At 46.3% G+C, this 17,096-nt stretch overlaps 1 protein-coding gene across 1 annotated transcript in view; it reads left to right on the forward strand.

Moving 5' to 3' along the window:
* Positions 1-1,427: 1,427 nt before the first annotated feature.
* Positions 1,428-17,096, forward strand: part of ADGRG3 (adhesion G protein-coupled receptor G3) — a 28,008-nt gene continuing 12,339 nt past the window's right edge. The window contains exons 1-2 of the mRNA XM_040498132.1: positions 1,428-1,692; positions 6,471-6,630. Of these exons, the coding sequence (XP_040354066.1) occupies positions 1,632-1,692; positions 6,471-6,630 (221 nt within the window). The 5' untranslated portion in view covers positions 1,428-1,631. The remainder of the gene's footprint in view (positions 1,693-6,470; positions 6,631-17,096) is intronic.

Below are 17,096 nucleotides of genomic sequence, written 5' to 3' on the forward strand. Positions count from 1 at the left end.
CTCACTCTGGCCCTGCCCAGCCATCTTTTGGCACTTTCCTAGACCCCTGGTCCTGTCTTTCCAGGTGTGCTGGATGCTCTGGGTCCCTCCTTCTGGACCCTTCTTCACAAACAGGCACCTGTGAGCCCCTTTGAGGGCCCTGGCACCAGGACGGGTTTCCACTGGGGACCCAGCAAGTCCGCACTTCACAAAGCCCTTGTCCAGCCCTTGTCACCTGGCTGCAGCTGGGAGGGAGGCGGGACAGGCCCAGTGGTTCCTGTCTGCCCCAAAGCCTTCCCTGCAGAGGAAGTGCCTGGGGCTCCACGCCAGATTCCCACCTGTCACCCACGCCCCATGAGTGACCCCGACATCCTCTCCCCAACCTCCCCCCGGCCCCGCCAGGCCCAGAGGGCCCAGTGGGGGACTGAATCCTGTCTAGACACTGTCTGGGAGGAAGGGGAAGGGGCCAGGGAGGTGGTCCTCAGACCCTCGAGGTGGAGCACATCTAGCTCTGGCCGTGAGGTAGGAGATGCTCGTCCTGATGCACCTTCTTGGTGGGATGCTCTCGGACTTTGATCTTGCAATGACCGTGGGACCATGCCAAGGGCCCTGGCCTCATCTGCACGGCTTCCTTGGAGTCCCCAGAGCTGGGGCCTGAGTGGTCAGCCCCTCCCCTTCCCTCATGCTGCACTCCATGTGTGTTTGCCGCCCCCACTTCCTGTCTGGGCCACCCGTGACCAGCCGGGCGATATGACAGTAATTGTGAAGAACTGACAGTCGTGTAAGGAGATAGTGATGGTGGCCACCCCCTGCCCCCTGGCCTGGACAATTCCACACGCATGATCTCATGAGTTCTCCGCATGTCTTGTGAGAGGCCCCAAGCAGCAGACAGCTCACCCGAGCTCACCCAGCCAGGAAGTGGCCAGGACAGATGTACACCCAGGCCTGACCAACCCCAGAGCCCATGCTCCTGCCCACCCCGTCCCACATCTCCTGTTATCCAGTCTGGTAGGAGGCAGGGTGGTGCCGGGGCCTCCAGGGCCAGCCCTCTGCTGCTCCCAGGACCCCAGCAGGCATGGCCTTGATCCTGGTCTCGTTCAAGCCATAAGCACGAGTGAAGGAGCCTGAGTACCAACCCCATCCCTGCAGCCAGGCTGTGTGCCTGGTGTATTACAGGTGTCCTCAAACCCCAGCACGGCTCTCTGCGGCAGCCCTATGACTGTATTTGCCTTACAGAGGAAGGAACAAGCTCAGAGAGGCCCCCAGCTTGTGAGAGGAGGGTCTGCGCTCGGTGTGCCTGACTCTAAAGCCGGTGCCCCTCACCATCCCCAGGCGTCCGCTTGGGCGCGGAGGTCTCTGCGGCCGCTGGACCCCAACTTCACAGCGCCCGGCAGCGTCCCTGGGTGGGTGCAGCGGCCCCCTCTGCAGGCGGTCGCAGAGTGGGGGGAGACAGGAGGGCTGGCCAGTTCCCCACGCTCACCTTTCACAACCCAACCGATGGTGCCATGGAGCAGGAAGGCTGAGAAAGAGGCCACAGGAAGCCGTGACGCTGCGTGGGGGGAGGGGGTGGAGGCAGGCCACACAGCAGAGCCTGGGGCCAGAGGGACACATAGACACCGGGCTCCGGCCAGCGCGGACAAGGCTGGCCAAGGATGGTGACACCCGGGGCCCTGAGGGTCCTGTTTCTCCTGCTCCTCCTGCTCTGGGCCTCAGGTGAGCGGCTGGTTCCTCATCCCCTCTTCCCGAGCCCGGGACACCGAGGGATAGGGGCCGGGGAGGGGGTACAGTCGGGGTGTCTTGAGCATGTGTGTCCAAGGAGACCATTCTGCCAGCCTCTGCACCTTCTCTCACCTCATCCTGAGTTAGACGTCGTCATGATGAACTCGAGTCAGCCTGGGTCTCAGGTGATCTCCTCCCGCCCCTACTCTGGGCTCTGGTTTCCTGGCGGGCCTGGCTCTGGGACACAACTGGGCCGTGGACACGCTCATATCCAGCTGGCCTCTGAGCTCCCGGGGGAGGGGACAGGACGCTCTGGAGGCTGAGGCCAGGTGGGGCTTGCACTGAGCTCCCCCATGGCTCCCCCTGCCCCCGCCAGCTCTCCTCTCCCTGACCCGGCAATGGCCTCCTAGTCTCCGGTGAGCCAAGCCGGGAACAAGGCTTTCCGCCCCTCACCCGCTATCAGCCTTGCATACGTGGTGGTTCTCCAGAGCAGTTCGAGGACCCCAGGTCTTGCCCTTGCTGTACTCTCTCCCGGGAAATCTGAGCCCACACCTGGCCCACCTGGCCAGCTCTCACCCTCCTTGGCACCCTGTGATGTCTGCAGTGACCCTCTCAGGCAGAAGGGGTGCTCCCAGCTCAGCGCCCTGTGTGCCCCTCCTGTTTTGTTCTTTAGTGTTGTTACGTTACAAGTTTTTAAAGTTTATTTTGAGAGGAAGAGAGGGAGAGGCAGAGAGAGAGGAAAGAGAGAGAGTGCCAAGCAGGCTCCATGCTGAGAGCGCAGAGCCTGAGGCAGGGGCACAACCCCACAAGAGTGAGATCATGGCCTGAGCAGAAATCAAGAGTTGGATGCTTAATCGACTGAGCCACCCAGACGCCCCATTCTCCTGTTTTGCTCCTGACTCAGTGAGTGGCCTGCATGCCGGTCCCCTTACGTGTCTGTCCAACACGAGGTCATGTGGCTTTCGTGGGGTCATGGGGTCACACGGGGTCAAGCTCTTTGGGCTTCAAAGAACCTTTTTCTCTTCAATGTTGGGAGATTCGGCCAAGTGCAAAGTTCAGTCGACTCAAAAAAAGGGGGGGGGGAATGATGATGTTGTCCTCCTGTCCTCCTGCCTGTCCGTCAGGCAGAACGCTTCACAGATTGACCCCCTCCCCGGCCACCACGATAACCAGTGGTGGCTATTGTCCGGTCTCAGCGGGCACCATAAGGACCCCGGGCCCTTCACAAAAGCGGTAACTACGCTGGTTGGGGCTTCGAGGCTCCCCACAGTGACTGGGTTTATTCTATGGTCGATGTGGGAGCTCCCGTTTGGGCAAAGCGTCAGCCATTTGAATAGTATGAAGAGGCCTGAGAGATTTATATGTTTATATGTAAAGGTAAGTCTCCTTCTTTGTGGATATTTATGGGTTACTCAGCATTGTCTGCTCCTTGATTGATTCATTCGATAAACGCTGATGGTGACTTCTTCGCAGGGCCAGGCCCTGAGCCAACGAGGCTGGGCTGTGGCAGAGAAAAGCAGTCGCCTGATGCTGAGCTGTAGGGAGGGGCAAAAACCGCCCTCTGACTTCCGGCCTGCTTCCCACTTGACCATGGATCGAGGTGGTTCCTGGAGGCCAGCTCCTGGGACAGATCAGGATGGGGAAGTGCAGTGTAGGTCTTGAGGTGGGGACTGTCATCATCTCACACGGGCCTGGTTCAGGCTGTCTCTGTCTGGACTAAATGCTTCCAGTGTCTTCAAAAAATATTCACACAAAAAGATATTTAATCATCTTTTCTGCCCTCGCCAAAAGCTTCACATACTCGACTGTGCTAACATTTTGAGGCAGGCAGGAGGGCGGCTATGTTAACACCTGCCGGGGTGCCACCTGTGCCCAGCACCCATTTGGGACCCCTCGGGCACAAAGAGGGCTAGGATTACATAGAGAATGGCACCCCCCCTCCCTTTCCCTCTCCTCTCTCTCCCCCTCTCTCTTTTTCCCTCTTTTCTCTCTCTCTTCCTCCTTTATTTAAAAAGCAAATGTAGATCATATTATACACATGCTCATTGAGCATTTGCTTCTTCCCATTAAACGGTGTCATGAATATTTTTATAATCTAACAGAAAGTTAAAGTTTCTTTATAGGTTACTTAAAACACTGTCATCATAGATCTGATTATTATGAAATCCACTCTAAAATGTAATTTTTTAAAGTTTATTTATTTATTTTGAGAGAGAGAGATGGCGCAAGTTGGGGGGGTCAGAGAGAGAAGGAGAGAGAGAGAGAGAGAGAGAGAGAGAGAATCCCAAGCAGACTCCGTGCTGCCAGTGCAGAGCCCGACGCGGGGCTCGAACTCATGAACCACGAGCTCATGACCTGAGCTGAAACAGAGAGTCGGATGTTTAACCGAGTGAGCCACCCAGGTGCTCCTAAAATGTAATTTTTAAAGCCCTACATTACTCTAACTTTGATCTGCCATTATCTGTGTCTCTATCTTAAAAATTAGCTTGTTTCTTCTATTGCAAAAGTCATGTTGTGTGTGATTTCTTGAAAAAGAACCCACACACCAGAGAAGGATACAAGAAATGAAAAGTAAATGTCACCCCACCCACCTCACCCTTAGCGCCACACGTCCTAGAGGTAGCCCCCCCTTAACCGTTCCTGGTGTGCCCATCGGAAAGGCCAAGGTGCACAGGGTGTCAAGACACCCCCACAAATGGACAACGGATAAAACAATGCCGTTCACAGGAAAAAACATACAAATAGATGCTCCGACTCCTTCTTAAGTTAAAACAAAAATATAATTTTACTCCTCAGGTTGGCAAAGGCTTGCAGGTTTGGTGAAGTCTAGGATTAGGAACATGTGGGTCCATAGCCACCCCGTTTGCTGCAGGTAGAAATAGGTGCATCCCCTTTAGAAGGAAATTTGGTAACACCTACCAATTTTTAAAAAATTTTTTTTTCAACGTTTATTTATTATTTTTGGGACAGAGAGAGACAGAGCATGAATGGGGGAGGGGCAGAAAGAGAGGGAGACACAAAATTGGAAACAGGCTCCAGGCTCTGAGCCATCAGCCCAGAGCCCGACGCGGGGCTCGACCTCACGGAGCGCGAGATCGTGACCTGGCTGAAGTCGGACGCTTAACCGACTGCGCCACCCAGGCGCCCCAACACCTACCAATTTTTAAAAGCTCAACATTTTGACCCAGAGATTCCTATGATAGCAATGTTTTCTATGAATTCTTAACACAGGCTGACAAGAGGTAAGCAGTGTTGTTCAAAACAGGAAAAAAAAAAAAAAAAAAAGAGCGACAACCTTAAAAGCCGGCCAACAGAGGAGCGGTTGAACAAGGGTCACAAGACCCACCTAACGGAAGGAACAGTGTTCAAATGTCCACAGAAAGACACGGATCGGCAGGTGCCGACGTGGAAAGTTCTTCAACATATATTGCTGAGCGATCCCAGTCACGTACATTTTAAAATGATTTATATCACAACACTCGCCTACGCATAGGAAATTTCTGCAAGGTTGTGCAGTAAATTGCAAAGGGTCGTGAACTCTGGAGTGTGACCTGGGAACTGCAGGGAGTTTTACTTTTCATTTTATGTCCTTGTGTACAGTTTAATGTATTTTTTTATTTAAATTTTTGTTAATGTTTATTTATTTTTGAGAGAGAGAGAGAGAGAGAGAGGTACAGGGCATGAGAGGGGGAGGGGCAGAGAGAGAGGGAGACGCAGAATCTGAAGCAGGCTCCAGGCTCTGGCCTGTCAGCACAGACCCTGGAGCAGGGCTCGAACTCACGGACCATGAGATCGTGACCGTAGCTGAAGTTGGACGCTTAACCGACTGAGCTGCCTAGGTGCCCTGTACATTTTTTTTAAAAAAAGAAACCTCTGTCTGTGTATTAATTTTATTGAGAGACAGGTAAATATGTATACATATACATACACCCAGCATAAATACACAAATACATAAAGAGTCGGTTTTACAATGAAATTCTCACCTCCTGGAATAAGGAATACTGACTCTCTGCACATCTACGATGAGCGATACCCTTTATGTGTTTGAACTCTAATCCTTCCCCAAACTCAAAAGGAAGGTACTATTAGCTCCATTTAGCTGATGAGAAGATGGAGCCTCAGAGAGTTTCAGTGGAAACATAAAAGTTTAAGTGTCCCTGAGGTCACACAGCGAGTAAATGACTCAGAGCTTCCATTCCATGCCCCGTGCCAGGTGAAAGGGGAACTGAGCGAGAAGTCACAGAAGCTGGTCTGTCGTCCCGGAGCTGCCCCCCGGCTAGCTGGTGACCTCACTCAAGTCACTGTGCCCCAGGGGCCCTCAGTTTGCTGTGTTCTCCCCCTACCCCAGGAGGTAGCCTGTGAGGGTTGTAATGAGAACGTGGGGGAATAAGGCAAACTGAGACAGAATATGCCCAAGGGTTATACCATTAGGCCACAGTTGCAAGGGCTTTGGAGTGTCTGATATGGAACAACTGTGGAAAGCCCAGCAGGCTCCCTGGAGGAGGTGGTAAAGGGTAATAGGAGCCATGTGCCAAGCCCTTTGTACACACTTTCCCCCAAAGCATCCCACCGGCCCTGTGAGGTCAGGCGTAGTGTCTCCTTTTGCTTGGGAAACTGAATCCAGCTCAAGTGTGCTTAGTTAGCGTAGATGGATGGAGCTGGAATTTCAGCCCACATGACCAGACCCTGGGGCCTGAGCATCTTACCCTCTACTTCTCGCCCTTGCTGCCTCCCTACCCAGACCATTCCCACCTTCTGCATCCCTCCTTCAGGTATGGAAAATTCTACGATCCTGGAGCAACCGAGAAACGTCTGCCTGGGGCTCATCAATGAGGACAGCTATGAGTCCTTCCACCTGGAGAACACAGCTGGCTGCTTCACAAAATGCAGGCAGTCAGGGAATGAACCCTGCGACCTGAAAAACTTACAGAGGTAAGGGGGCCCTCTGAGCTAGAGCAGGGATCTGGGGCTCCTTCAAGGGTGGCAGGGAGGCTGTTAGGAAGAGACAGAGCTATCAGCCCCCACGGCTCCAGAAAGTGAGGCTGCCAGCTCACCTTGCCACCCCGTTGACACCCACATTCCCTCCAATCTACTCACTGAGACCTTTCTGATCCAGGGGATGCAGGGACGAATCAGCCCCTGTTCCTACCATTGTGGAGGGTCAGACAGGGGCCCAAATGATGATGATTCTAGAGTGTGATCAGACAAAAGGGTGGACAAGGTGCTGGCTTAGCTCAAAGGAAGACTGCCAAGGCTTCACAGAGGAGGCAACTCAGGAAGAGGCTTTGAAGACTCCATGGGAGTTTTCTAATTGGACCCAAGCAATGTTAGGGGATACAGGCAGCAGAACTTCAGGAGTGTTGGGGGGAGAACCACACTGCTTTGAAATGTGAAAGAGTGACATTCTGGGGATGCAGGCAACAATGGGGAGGTGGGCCGGGTAGGGGAGAGACTAGAAATATAAGCAGGGACCAAAGTGTGAAGGGTCGCATAAGCCGTACTAATGTGGGAGGAGGCAGAGCAAGGACAGATTTTTAAACAGAAGAAAAGCATAGTCAATTTCGCACTTTAGAAAGATCACTCCGTTTTCAAGGAAGGACACAAGGGTGGTGGTGCAGGAAGAGACACGGACCAGGATGCAACCACAGTGTCTGCGTAGGAGTGAATCACCTGGGTAGGTGCTAAATCACCACCAGCAGCACCAATTAGCCCTGCGCACCTGGAAAGGAGGGATGAATTAGAAACACTGTATGACGCAGAATCAGTAAGACCAAGAGACTGATAAGGCCAAAAAATTAGAGAGTGGGTTGAGGGAGAAGGGGTTTAGAATATGACGTCTCTAAGAATCATCTCCAAAAATTTTTGCCTCTCTCCCCTCCAATCAAAGCTGGCTATAATTGAATTCTTCTAAGATATGCAGGACAACCTCATAGCTGGCACTCAATTCATGCTTGCTGAAAAAAAAATGAGTGAAAAGCCTGTGTTCTCAGGCTCGGTGTTAAGATGGCAATCTGATTGAACTATGTCATTTCAGGGGCCTGAAAACACTCCCATTCCCACCGGCACCTGCTTCAGTAGCTTCTTAGCTCTGGGAGGCTATTCAGGGATAGCCTGTGCTCTCCTGTCTGTGCTCTTTTATGACGGGGATAAACACTTTGGAAAAAGCAGGGGCTCTGGGATCAGAAGATGTGGATTCTGTTCCCAAGTCATCAGTTAACCAAGTTACCTCCTTTATCTTCACAACCCTCTGAAGTGGGTCTGGCCATCAACTCATTTCAATATAGGAATTTAGGGAGAGGGCACAAACATTTTGTCTGTAATAGGGCCTATTATGAATAACACTGGCATGAATTTTTAAAATAGATCTTGCCATCAACATTTTCGTACATGTCTTTTCATGAACATATACACTCATTTCTCTTGAGTAAATACCTAGAAGGGAATCGATGTCAAAGGTATGATGAATTTTAGTAAGCGTTGCCATAATTTTCCGTGGTGGCCATATCAGCTTACATTCCCACCAGTAATGTGTGGGCATTCCCGTTATCCCACACCTTTTCAATGCTTGGTATTACAAGTCATTTTAAGTTTAGCCATTCTGGAAAGGATATAGTGGTATCTCATTTCTTTTTATTAATTTTGATAGTTTTACTAAGGTATAATTTATGTACCATCCAATCTACACATTGTTAGGGTACAGTTCAATAATTTATGGTATATTATGCAGTGTGTGGAACCATTATTATGATCATTTTAATAACACTTGCATCAGCCCCAAAAGTACCCTCATACCTGTTTGCAGACAATCCCTGTTCATATACCCAGCCACAGTCAACCACTGATCTGCTTTCTACCCTATATATTTGCCTTTTCTGGATATTTTCCATAAGGGACTCATACAATAAGTTGTCTTTTAAATCTTGCTTCCTTCACTTACCGTGGTTTTGAGTTATATTCATATATTAGCATGTATCAATAGTTCTTTTTTTATTACTGAGTAATATTCCCTTGTGTGGACATACTACATTTTGTTTATCCATTCATCAGTTGATGGACATTTGAATTATTTCCAGTTTGGTGATTATGAATAATGCTGCCATGAACGTTTGAATTCAAATCTTTGTAGACATATGTTTTCATTTCTTTTGGGTAAATACCTAGGAACAGAATTGCAGGGATATCTGGTAAGCATATGTTTAGCTTTTAAAAAACTGCCTGACTATTCCTCAAAGTGTATCATTTGCTTTTCCATCAGCATGCAAAAGGACTGCAGGTCTAATACATCTTTGCAACCTTGTCAGTTGCAAATCCAGTGAGTGTGAGTTGTATTTCACTGTGGTTTTAATTTGTGTTGCACCAATGACCAATGATGTTGGACATCTTTTCATGTGCGTATTAGCCATTTGTATCTTTTCTTTGGTGAAATGATTATTCAAATATTTCCCTCATCTTTTATTAAAAAAATTTTTTAAAATATAATTTTTGTTTAAGTTGCTAACCTTAAAGTGTATACAGTGTGCTCTTGGTTTTGAGGTAGATTCTCATGATTCATCGCTTACATACAACACCCAGTGCTCATCCCAACAAGTGCGGGCTGGAGGGCCCATCACCCATTTCGCCGTGGGGCCCCCCCCCCCCAATCAACCCTCAGTTTGTTCTCTGTATTTAAGGGTCTTTTATGGTTTGCCTCCCTCTCTGTTTGAAACTATTTCCCCCCTTCACTTCCCCCATGGTCTTCTGTTAAGTTTCTCAAATTTCACACATGAGTGAAAACATGTGATATCTGTCTTTCTCTGACCGACTTATTTCATTCAGCATGATACCCTCCAGTTCCATCCACATTGTTGCAAATGGCCAGATTTAATTCTTTCTCATTGCCAAGTAGTATTCCATTGTATATATAAACCACATCATCTTTATCCATTCATCAGTTGACATTTGGGCTCCTCCCATAACTTGGCTATTGTTGAAAGTGCTGCTATAAACATTGGGGTACATGTGCCCCTATGCATCAGCACTCCTGTATCCTTTGGATAAATTCCTAGCAGTGCTATTGCTGGGTCATAGAGTAGTTCTATTTTTAATTTTTTGAGGAAACTCCATACTGTTTTCCAGAGCAGCTGTACCGGTTTGCATTCCCACCAGCAGTGCAAGAGGGTTCCCGTTTCTCCACATCCTTGCCAGTATCTGTTGTTTCCTGATTTTTTCATTTTAGCCACTCTGACTGGTGTAAGGTGGTATCTCAGTGTGGTTTTGATTTGTATTTCCCTGATGATGAGTGATGTTGAGCATCTTTTCATGTGTCTGTTGGCCATCTGGATGTCTTCTTTGGAAAAGTGTCTATTCATGTCTTTTGGGTGTGAGTTTGTTTTTTGAGTGTGAGTTTGATAAGTTCTTTATAGATTTTGGATACTAACCCTTTAGTATCCAAAGGTTTTAGTTTTGTTGATTGTTACCTTTGCAGTGCAGAAGCTTTTTATCTTGATGAGGTCCCAATAGTTCGTTTTTGCTTTGATTTCCCTTGGCTTTGGAGATGTGTCAAGCAAGAAATTGCTGCAGTTGAGGTCAAAGAGGTTGTTGCCCAGTTTCTCCTCTAGGATTCTGATGGTTTCCTGTCTCACATTTAGGTCTTTCATTCATTTTGAGTTTATTTTTGTGTATAGTAAGAAAGTGGTCCAGTTTCACTCTTCTGCATGTTGTTGCCCAGTTCTCCCACCACCATTTGCTAAAGAGATTTTTTCCATTGGATACTCTTTCCTGCTTTTTCAAAGATTATTGGCCATACATTTGTGGGTCCAGTTCTGGGTTCTCCATTCTACTCCATTTGTCTATGTATCTGTTTTCATGCCAATACCATACTATCTTGAGGATTACAGCTTTGTAGTAGAGGCTAAAGCCCAGAATTGTGATGTCTCCAGTTTTGGTTTTCTTTTTCAACATTACTTTGGCTACTCGGGGTCTTTTGTGGTTCCATACAAATTTTAGGATTGTTTGTTCCAGCTTTGAGAAGAATGCATATGCAATTTTGATGGGGATTGCACTGAATGTATAAACTGCTTTGGGTAGTATTCACATTTTAACAATATTTGTTCTTCAAATCCATGAGCATGGAATGTTTTTCCATTTCTTTGTGTCTTCTTCAATTTCTTTAAAATTTTTTTTAACATTTATTTATTTTTGAGAGAGAGAGAGAGAGAGACAGAGCATGAGCTGGGAAGGGGCAGAGAGAGAGAGGAAGACACAGAATCCAAAGCAGGCTCCAGGCTCTGAGCTGTCAGCACAGAGCCTGACTCAGGGCTCACATCCACAAGCTGTGAGATCATGACCTGAGCCAAATTCGGACGCTTAACTGACTGAGCCACCCAGATGCCCCTGGATTCTATATTGTTTATTTCTGCTCTGATCTTTATTATTTCTCTTCTTCTGCTGGGTTTGAGGTTTCTTTGTTGTTCTGCTTCTAGTTCCTTTAGGTGTGCTGTTAGATTTTGTATTTGGGATTTTTCTTGTTTCTTCAGATAGGCCTGGATTACAATGTGTTTTCCTCTTAGGACTGTCTTTGCTGCATCCCAGAGGGTTTGGACTGTCATGGTTTCATTTTCATTTGCTTCCATTTATTTCTTAATTTCTTCTTTAATTCCAATTTATTCTTTAGTAGGATGTTCTTTAACCTCAATGCATTTGGACGTTTTCCAAACCTTTTCTTGTGGTTGATTTCAAGTTTCATAGCATTGTGATCTGAAAATATGCATGGTATGACCTCAATTCTTTTATATTTATTGAAGGCTGTTTTGTGACCCAGTATGTGATCTATCTTGGAGAATGTTCCATGTGTACTTGAGAAGAATGTGTATTCTGCTGCTTTTGGATGAAAAGTTCTTAATATATCTGTCAAGTTTCTCTGGTCCAGCATATCATTCAAAGCCATTGTTTCTTTATTGATTTTCTGCCTAGATAATCTGTCCATTGCTATAAGTGGAGCATTAAAGTCTCCTGCAATTACTGTATTCTTAGCAATAAGAGTGCTTATGTTTGTGATTAATTGATTTATATATTTGTGTTCTTTCAATTGGGGGCATAAACCTTTATAATTGTTAGCTCTTCTTGATGGATAGACCCCATAATTCTGATATAATGCCCTTCTTCGTCTCTTGTTACAGCCTTTAGTTTAAAATCTAGTTGGTCTGATCTAAGTATGACCTACTCCATCTTTCTTTTGACTTCCAGTAGCAAGATAGATGGTTCTCCATCCCCTCACATTTAATCTGCAGGTGTCCTCAGGTCTAAAATGGGTCTCTTGTCGACAGCATATAGATGGATCTTTTTTTTTTTTTTAATCCATTCTGATACCCTATGTCTTTTGATTGGAGCATTTAGTCCATTTACATTCAGCGTTACTATTGAAAGATCTGGATTTAGTGTCATTGGGTTATCTGTAGGTTTCATGCTTGTGGTGATGTCTCTGGTCCTTTGTAGTCTTTGCAGCACTCCACTCACAGAGTCCCCCTTAGGATCTCTTGCAGGGCTATTTTAGGGTAAAGAACTCCTTCAGCTTTTTTTGTCTGGGAAAGCCTTTATCTCCTTCTATTCTGAATGACAGGCTTGCTGGATAAAGGATTCTTGGCTGCATATATTTCCTATTCAGCACATTGAATATTTCCTGCCACTCCCTCTGGCCTGCCAAGTTTCAGTGGACAGGTCTGCTACTACCCTTATGTGTTTATCCCGGTAGGTTAAGGCCCATTTGTCCCTAGCTGCTTTCAGAATTCTCTCTTTATCTTTGTATTTTGCCAGTTTCACTATGATATGCCATAGAGAAGACCTATTCTTGTTGAATCTGAAGGGAGTTCTCTGTGCCTCCTGGATTTGGGTGTCTGCTTCCTTTTCCAGATTAGGGAAGTTCTCAGCTGTAATTTGTTCAAGTACACCTTCTGCCCCTTTCTCTCTCTCTTCTTCTTCTTTAACTCCTATGATACGGATATTATTCCATTTCATTGAGTCACTTAGTTCTCTAATTCTCTCCTTGTGGTCCAGTATGTTTTTTTCTCTTTTTCTTGGCTTCATCATTTTCCATAATTTTATCTTCTATTTCACTTATTCTCCCCTCTGCCTCTTCCATCCTTGCTGTCACTGCATCTAGTTTATTTTGCACCTCATTTACATCATTTCTTCATTCGTTGTGACTATTTCTTAGTTTCTTGATCTCTGCAGCAATAGATTTTCTGCTGTCTTCTATGCTTTTTTCAAGCCCAGCGATTAATCTTATGACTATTATTCTAAATTCTTGATCAGATATATTATTTATATCTGTTTTGAGCAATTCCTTAGCTATCGTTTCTTCCTGGAATTTCTTTTGAGGAGAATTCTTCCATTTCATCATTTTGGCTAGTTTTCTGTCTTTATGTGTTTTAATAGCTTGTTATGTGTCCTGCACCTGTGAGCACTACTATATTAAAAAGGGGTCATATGCCGTCCAGGGCCTGGCCCTTCAGGAGGTGTTTTTGGAGTGTGTTGTGTGCTGTCTGCTGTTGTGACTCTGGTTGCTTTATCTCTCTACTCTACCTTCCATCAGGTGTGTTTTGATGTGTTCATTGAAGTAACCCTGGAAAAAATTTTTTAAAAAACGGGGGTGGTGGTTGCGGAAGAAGCCTTATCCCATACAAAGAGAGAAATGACAGGGGTGGGGAAAAAGAAAAGAAAATTGACCAGGGAGAGTAACTATACAACTTAATCCAGAGAGAGAGAGAGAGAGAGAGAGAGAGGAGAATAAAGAAGAAGGAGGTACAGAAGAGGTTTAAAACAAATAGATTAATTACGTCTGCTTAAACAAACCAACGGCCAGTGTAACCAGACTAGAGAAGGGAAGAAATAAGAAGACGAAAAGAAAAAAAATATATATGTGTAATAAGAACTAACCAAGAATTAAGTCAGAAGATGCAAAACCACTGGACTGATATCTGATGGTGCCTTGGAACCCGTGGCTGCGCTGGTCTGGAGGAGGGGCCGCTGGGCAAGGTCAGTGTCAGTCTTGCTCTGGTAGATACACAGTTACCAGGCATGGAGGGGTGTGGTTTGGTGCAGGCAGGTTCTGCCTCCACTGCCAGCCCCCTGTCTGTTCCTGAAGCCCCACTTTGTTGGTGATGGGAAGAAAAATGGTGACACCCCAGTCTCTCCTCCCTGGACTGGGTGACCCAAACCACTCTGTTCAGGCCGTCCTCACAGTGCTGTGCAGGTGTGAGCAGGCCCATTAGTTCCACTCCACAGTCTCCCATTCCTCCCAGATGCTGGGATGCAAACCCCAATGTCTTATAGGATCCCACCCCACACACCCTGGTTCCGGGATAGTGCCACTCCGCCCAGCCGGCAAAGGGTCTCTGGCTGGTGGGTGCAAGCAGGGTCTTTTGTCCTTGGAACAGCTCTTTGCCTTCTTCCACTGCCCTCCAGGGAGGGGATTGCTTTCTCCGACCTACCGCAAACGCGCCTCTGAGCTGGCTACTGAGCCCAGGGCTGGTTCCCCTCCCCGCAGGCGTGTGAACTGGGCAGCTGGCTCCAGTCTGGGGAAAACCCCAAAGTTAGAAATTGGATCTTTTTCTGTTTTTTTCCGATCCCCGGTCCGTGGTTTTTCTCTTGTCCAAATACAATCCTACACTTCCACAGCTATCTTTCTCTTCCTTTTGTCTCTGCACAGAAGGGGATCCCTGCCCTCCATTCCTACACCACTTGTCTTATCTCTCCCAGTTCACAATCATGCACCTATGGCCCGCCAAGTTGTCCCCGTGGGCCCCTAGAGACGTTTCTGTCACTCTTCAGCCCAGATTCTTGGAATTCCCAATCTTCTAGCCTCAATACTGCTGCATTTGAGGGACAAGAGAACTTCGGGTCCCCCTACTTCTCTGCCCACTGTTGACCTGCCCACCTTTGCCTCTTCTTTTAAATTGGGTTTTATCTTCTCACTATTGAGTTTTAAGAATCCTTTCTATATTCTGGATGCAAGTCCTTTATCAGATGTATGATTTACAAATATTTTCTCCCAGTGTATGTTTTGTCTTTTTGTTTTCTTAATGATGTCTTTTGAAAATCAAAAACATTTAATTTTGAGGAAGTCAAATTTAAAATTCTTTTTACATTTATTTATTTTTGAGAGACAGAGAGACAGAGCACAAGTGGGGAGGGGCGGAGAGAGAAGGAGACAGAATCTGAGGCAGGCTCCATGCTCTGAGCTGTCAGCACAGAGCCTGACATGAGGCTCGAACTCACAAACCATGAGATATGACCTGAGCTGAATTCGGACGCTCAACTGACTGAGCCACCCAGGCGCCCCGAGGAAATCAAATTTAAATGTGTGTGTTTGTGTGTGTGTGTGTGTGTGTGTGTTTGATATCATATCAAAGAGATGTTCATCTAGCTACAGATTTTTCTAAGTTGTCTTCTACAAGTGTATATGGGTTTAGCTCTTATAATTAGGTTATGCATTTGGAGTTAATTTTTTGTGCACAGGGTGAGGTAAATGTCTAACTTTATATTATTATTAGTTATTAATTTTTGCATTTAGATGTCCAATGGTTACAGCACTATTTGTTGAAAAGAATGCTTTCGCCATTGAATTGTTTTGGAAGGGCATTCCATTGATGGGCTAAATGGAAGCTTTTGGAATGTCTTCTCCCAACCAAGATAGTAAACCAGAAACCAAACTACCTCCCTGGGGAGAACTGCAGAGATTAATGTCACCAGGAAAGACTTGAAAGATGCAGGGGTGGTGATGGCTCCCATAACTCCATTTACCTCACCATAAGTCAGGTGAGTGTTGGAGAATGACTCTGGACTGTCTTACACTAATCAGGTGGTCACCACTAGCAGCTGCTGTCCAATTGCAGCTCCTGTCCCAGATGAGTACGTTTACTCAAACAAATCAACACACCTCCCTTGGCAATTGATATGTAGCTACTCCATGGCTAATGCACTTTTTTCCATACTAATTTTCAAGGGCTACTGGAAGCAGTTTACTTCTACCTGGCAAAGCCAACAGTATACTGCAGAGCTATGTCAATTCTCTTGATCTCTGTCATATAGTTCACAGAGACCGTATTAATCCTGATATTCTATAGAGCATCACCCTGGTCTGCTTTATGGACAACATCATGTTGATTGGATCTGATGAGCAGAAAGTGGCAAGTAGTTAAGATGCCTTAGGAAGGTGAAAGTGAACTAGAACATGGCAAATAAACCCCACAAGAGTTCAGGGGCCCCTCCCTTCAGGGAATTTCCTAGGTATTCAGAGGTCTGGAGAACATCGAGATATCCCCTCCTTGGGAGGTTAATAAAAGGCAAGCTGTTGAAACTCCCACCACTTAACAATGTAAAAACAGGCACAATGTGGGAAAACACGTATCACGCAAACATGAACCAAAGATATCTGAGTAGCTATGTTAATAGCAGACAAAGAATATGATGTTTAAATGGGTATCAACTTTGTAATTAAAAATTCAACTTTACATATATGCATTAGACTTTTTGATTCTATGTTACATTTCACAACTAAAACAATTTTTAAAAGTGCTCTGGAAACTAGATCAGGAAATCTTCCCTTAAGAAAGTGAATTGGGAGCAGGGCACCTGGGTGGCTCAGTTGATTAAGCATCCAACTTTGGCTCAGGTCATGATCTCAGTTTGTGAGTTTGAGCCCTACGTCAGGTTCTGTGCTGACAGCTCAGAGCCTGGAGCCTGCTTCGAGTTCTGTGTCTCCCTCTCTCTTTGCCCCTCCCTTGCTCACACTCTGTCTCTCTGTCTCTCTCTCAAAAATAAACATTAAAAAATATTTTTTTAAGCGAATTGGGTTGTTTGGTGAGGTCAAAGATTTTTAAACACACACACACACACACACACACACACACACACACAGAAAGAGAGATACAATTAAGTGCACAAAAAATATTGAATTTATTTTATTTGGTAACAATGAAAATCACAATATTTTTTGTTTAAAATTTTAAAGGGTAAATAAAAAGCTAGACTCAGTGTAGCTCAATCAGTAGATTTCGACAACCTCACCCCACTGTTTCTAGCTGGATGGTGTTCTAATTGCCTGCCCCACCTAAACACATTTGCACATATTTGCATGGGTTACTCTCTATAGTGGGTAATATAAAGCCTCCCTTTTGTCTCCCTGGCAGGCTCTCCTTAGCTACTCCTTTCCAACAGCCTTGATCTGGCTGTATCTGGCTGTATCTCCTTCTCTCCCATTGCTACCTCAGCCCTCACCTATTCAGAGTTGCTAAGGAAAGGTAGGCAGCACATCTCAGGACCCCAGCTTAGGAAAAGGAACTCTGGTCATGGGGATCTTTCAGTACCATGGAGAGTGTGGGGGGGGGGGGGGGGGGGGGGGGTTGCTTTTAGCTGATGGC

This window comes from Herpailurus yagouaroundi, unplaced genomic scaffold (genome assembly GCF_014898765.1).
Source record: "Herpailurus yagouaroundi ecotype Mexico unplaced genomic scaffold, PumYag 190, whole genome shotgun sequence".
Lineage (NCBI taxonomy): Eukaryota > Metazoa > Chordata > Mammalia > Carnivora > Felidae > Herpailurus > Herpailurus yagouaroundi.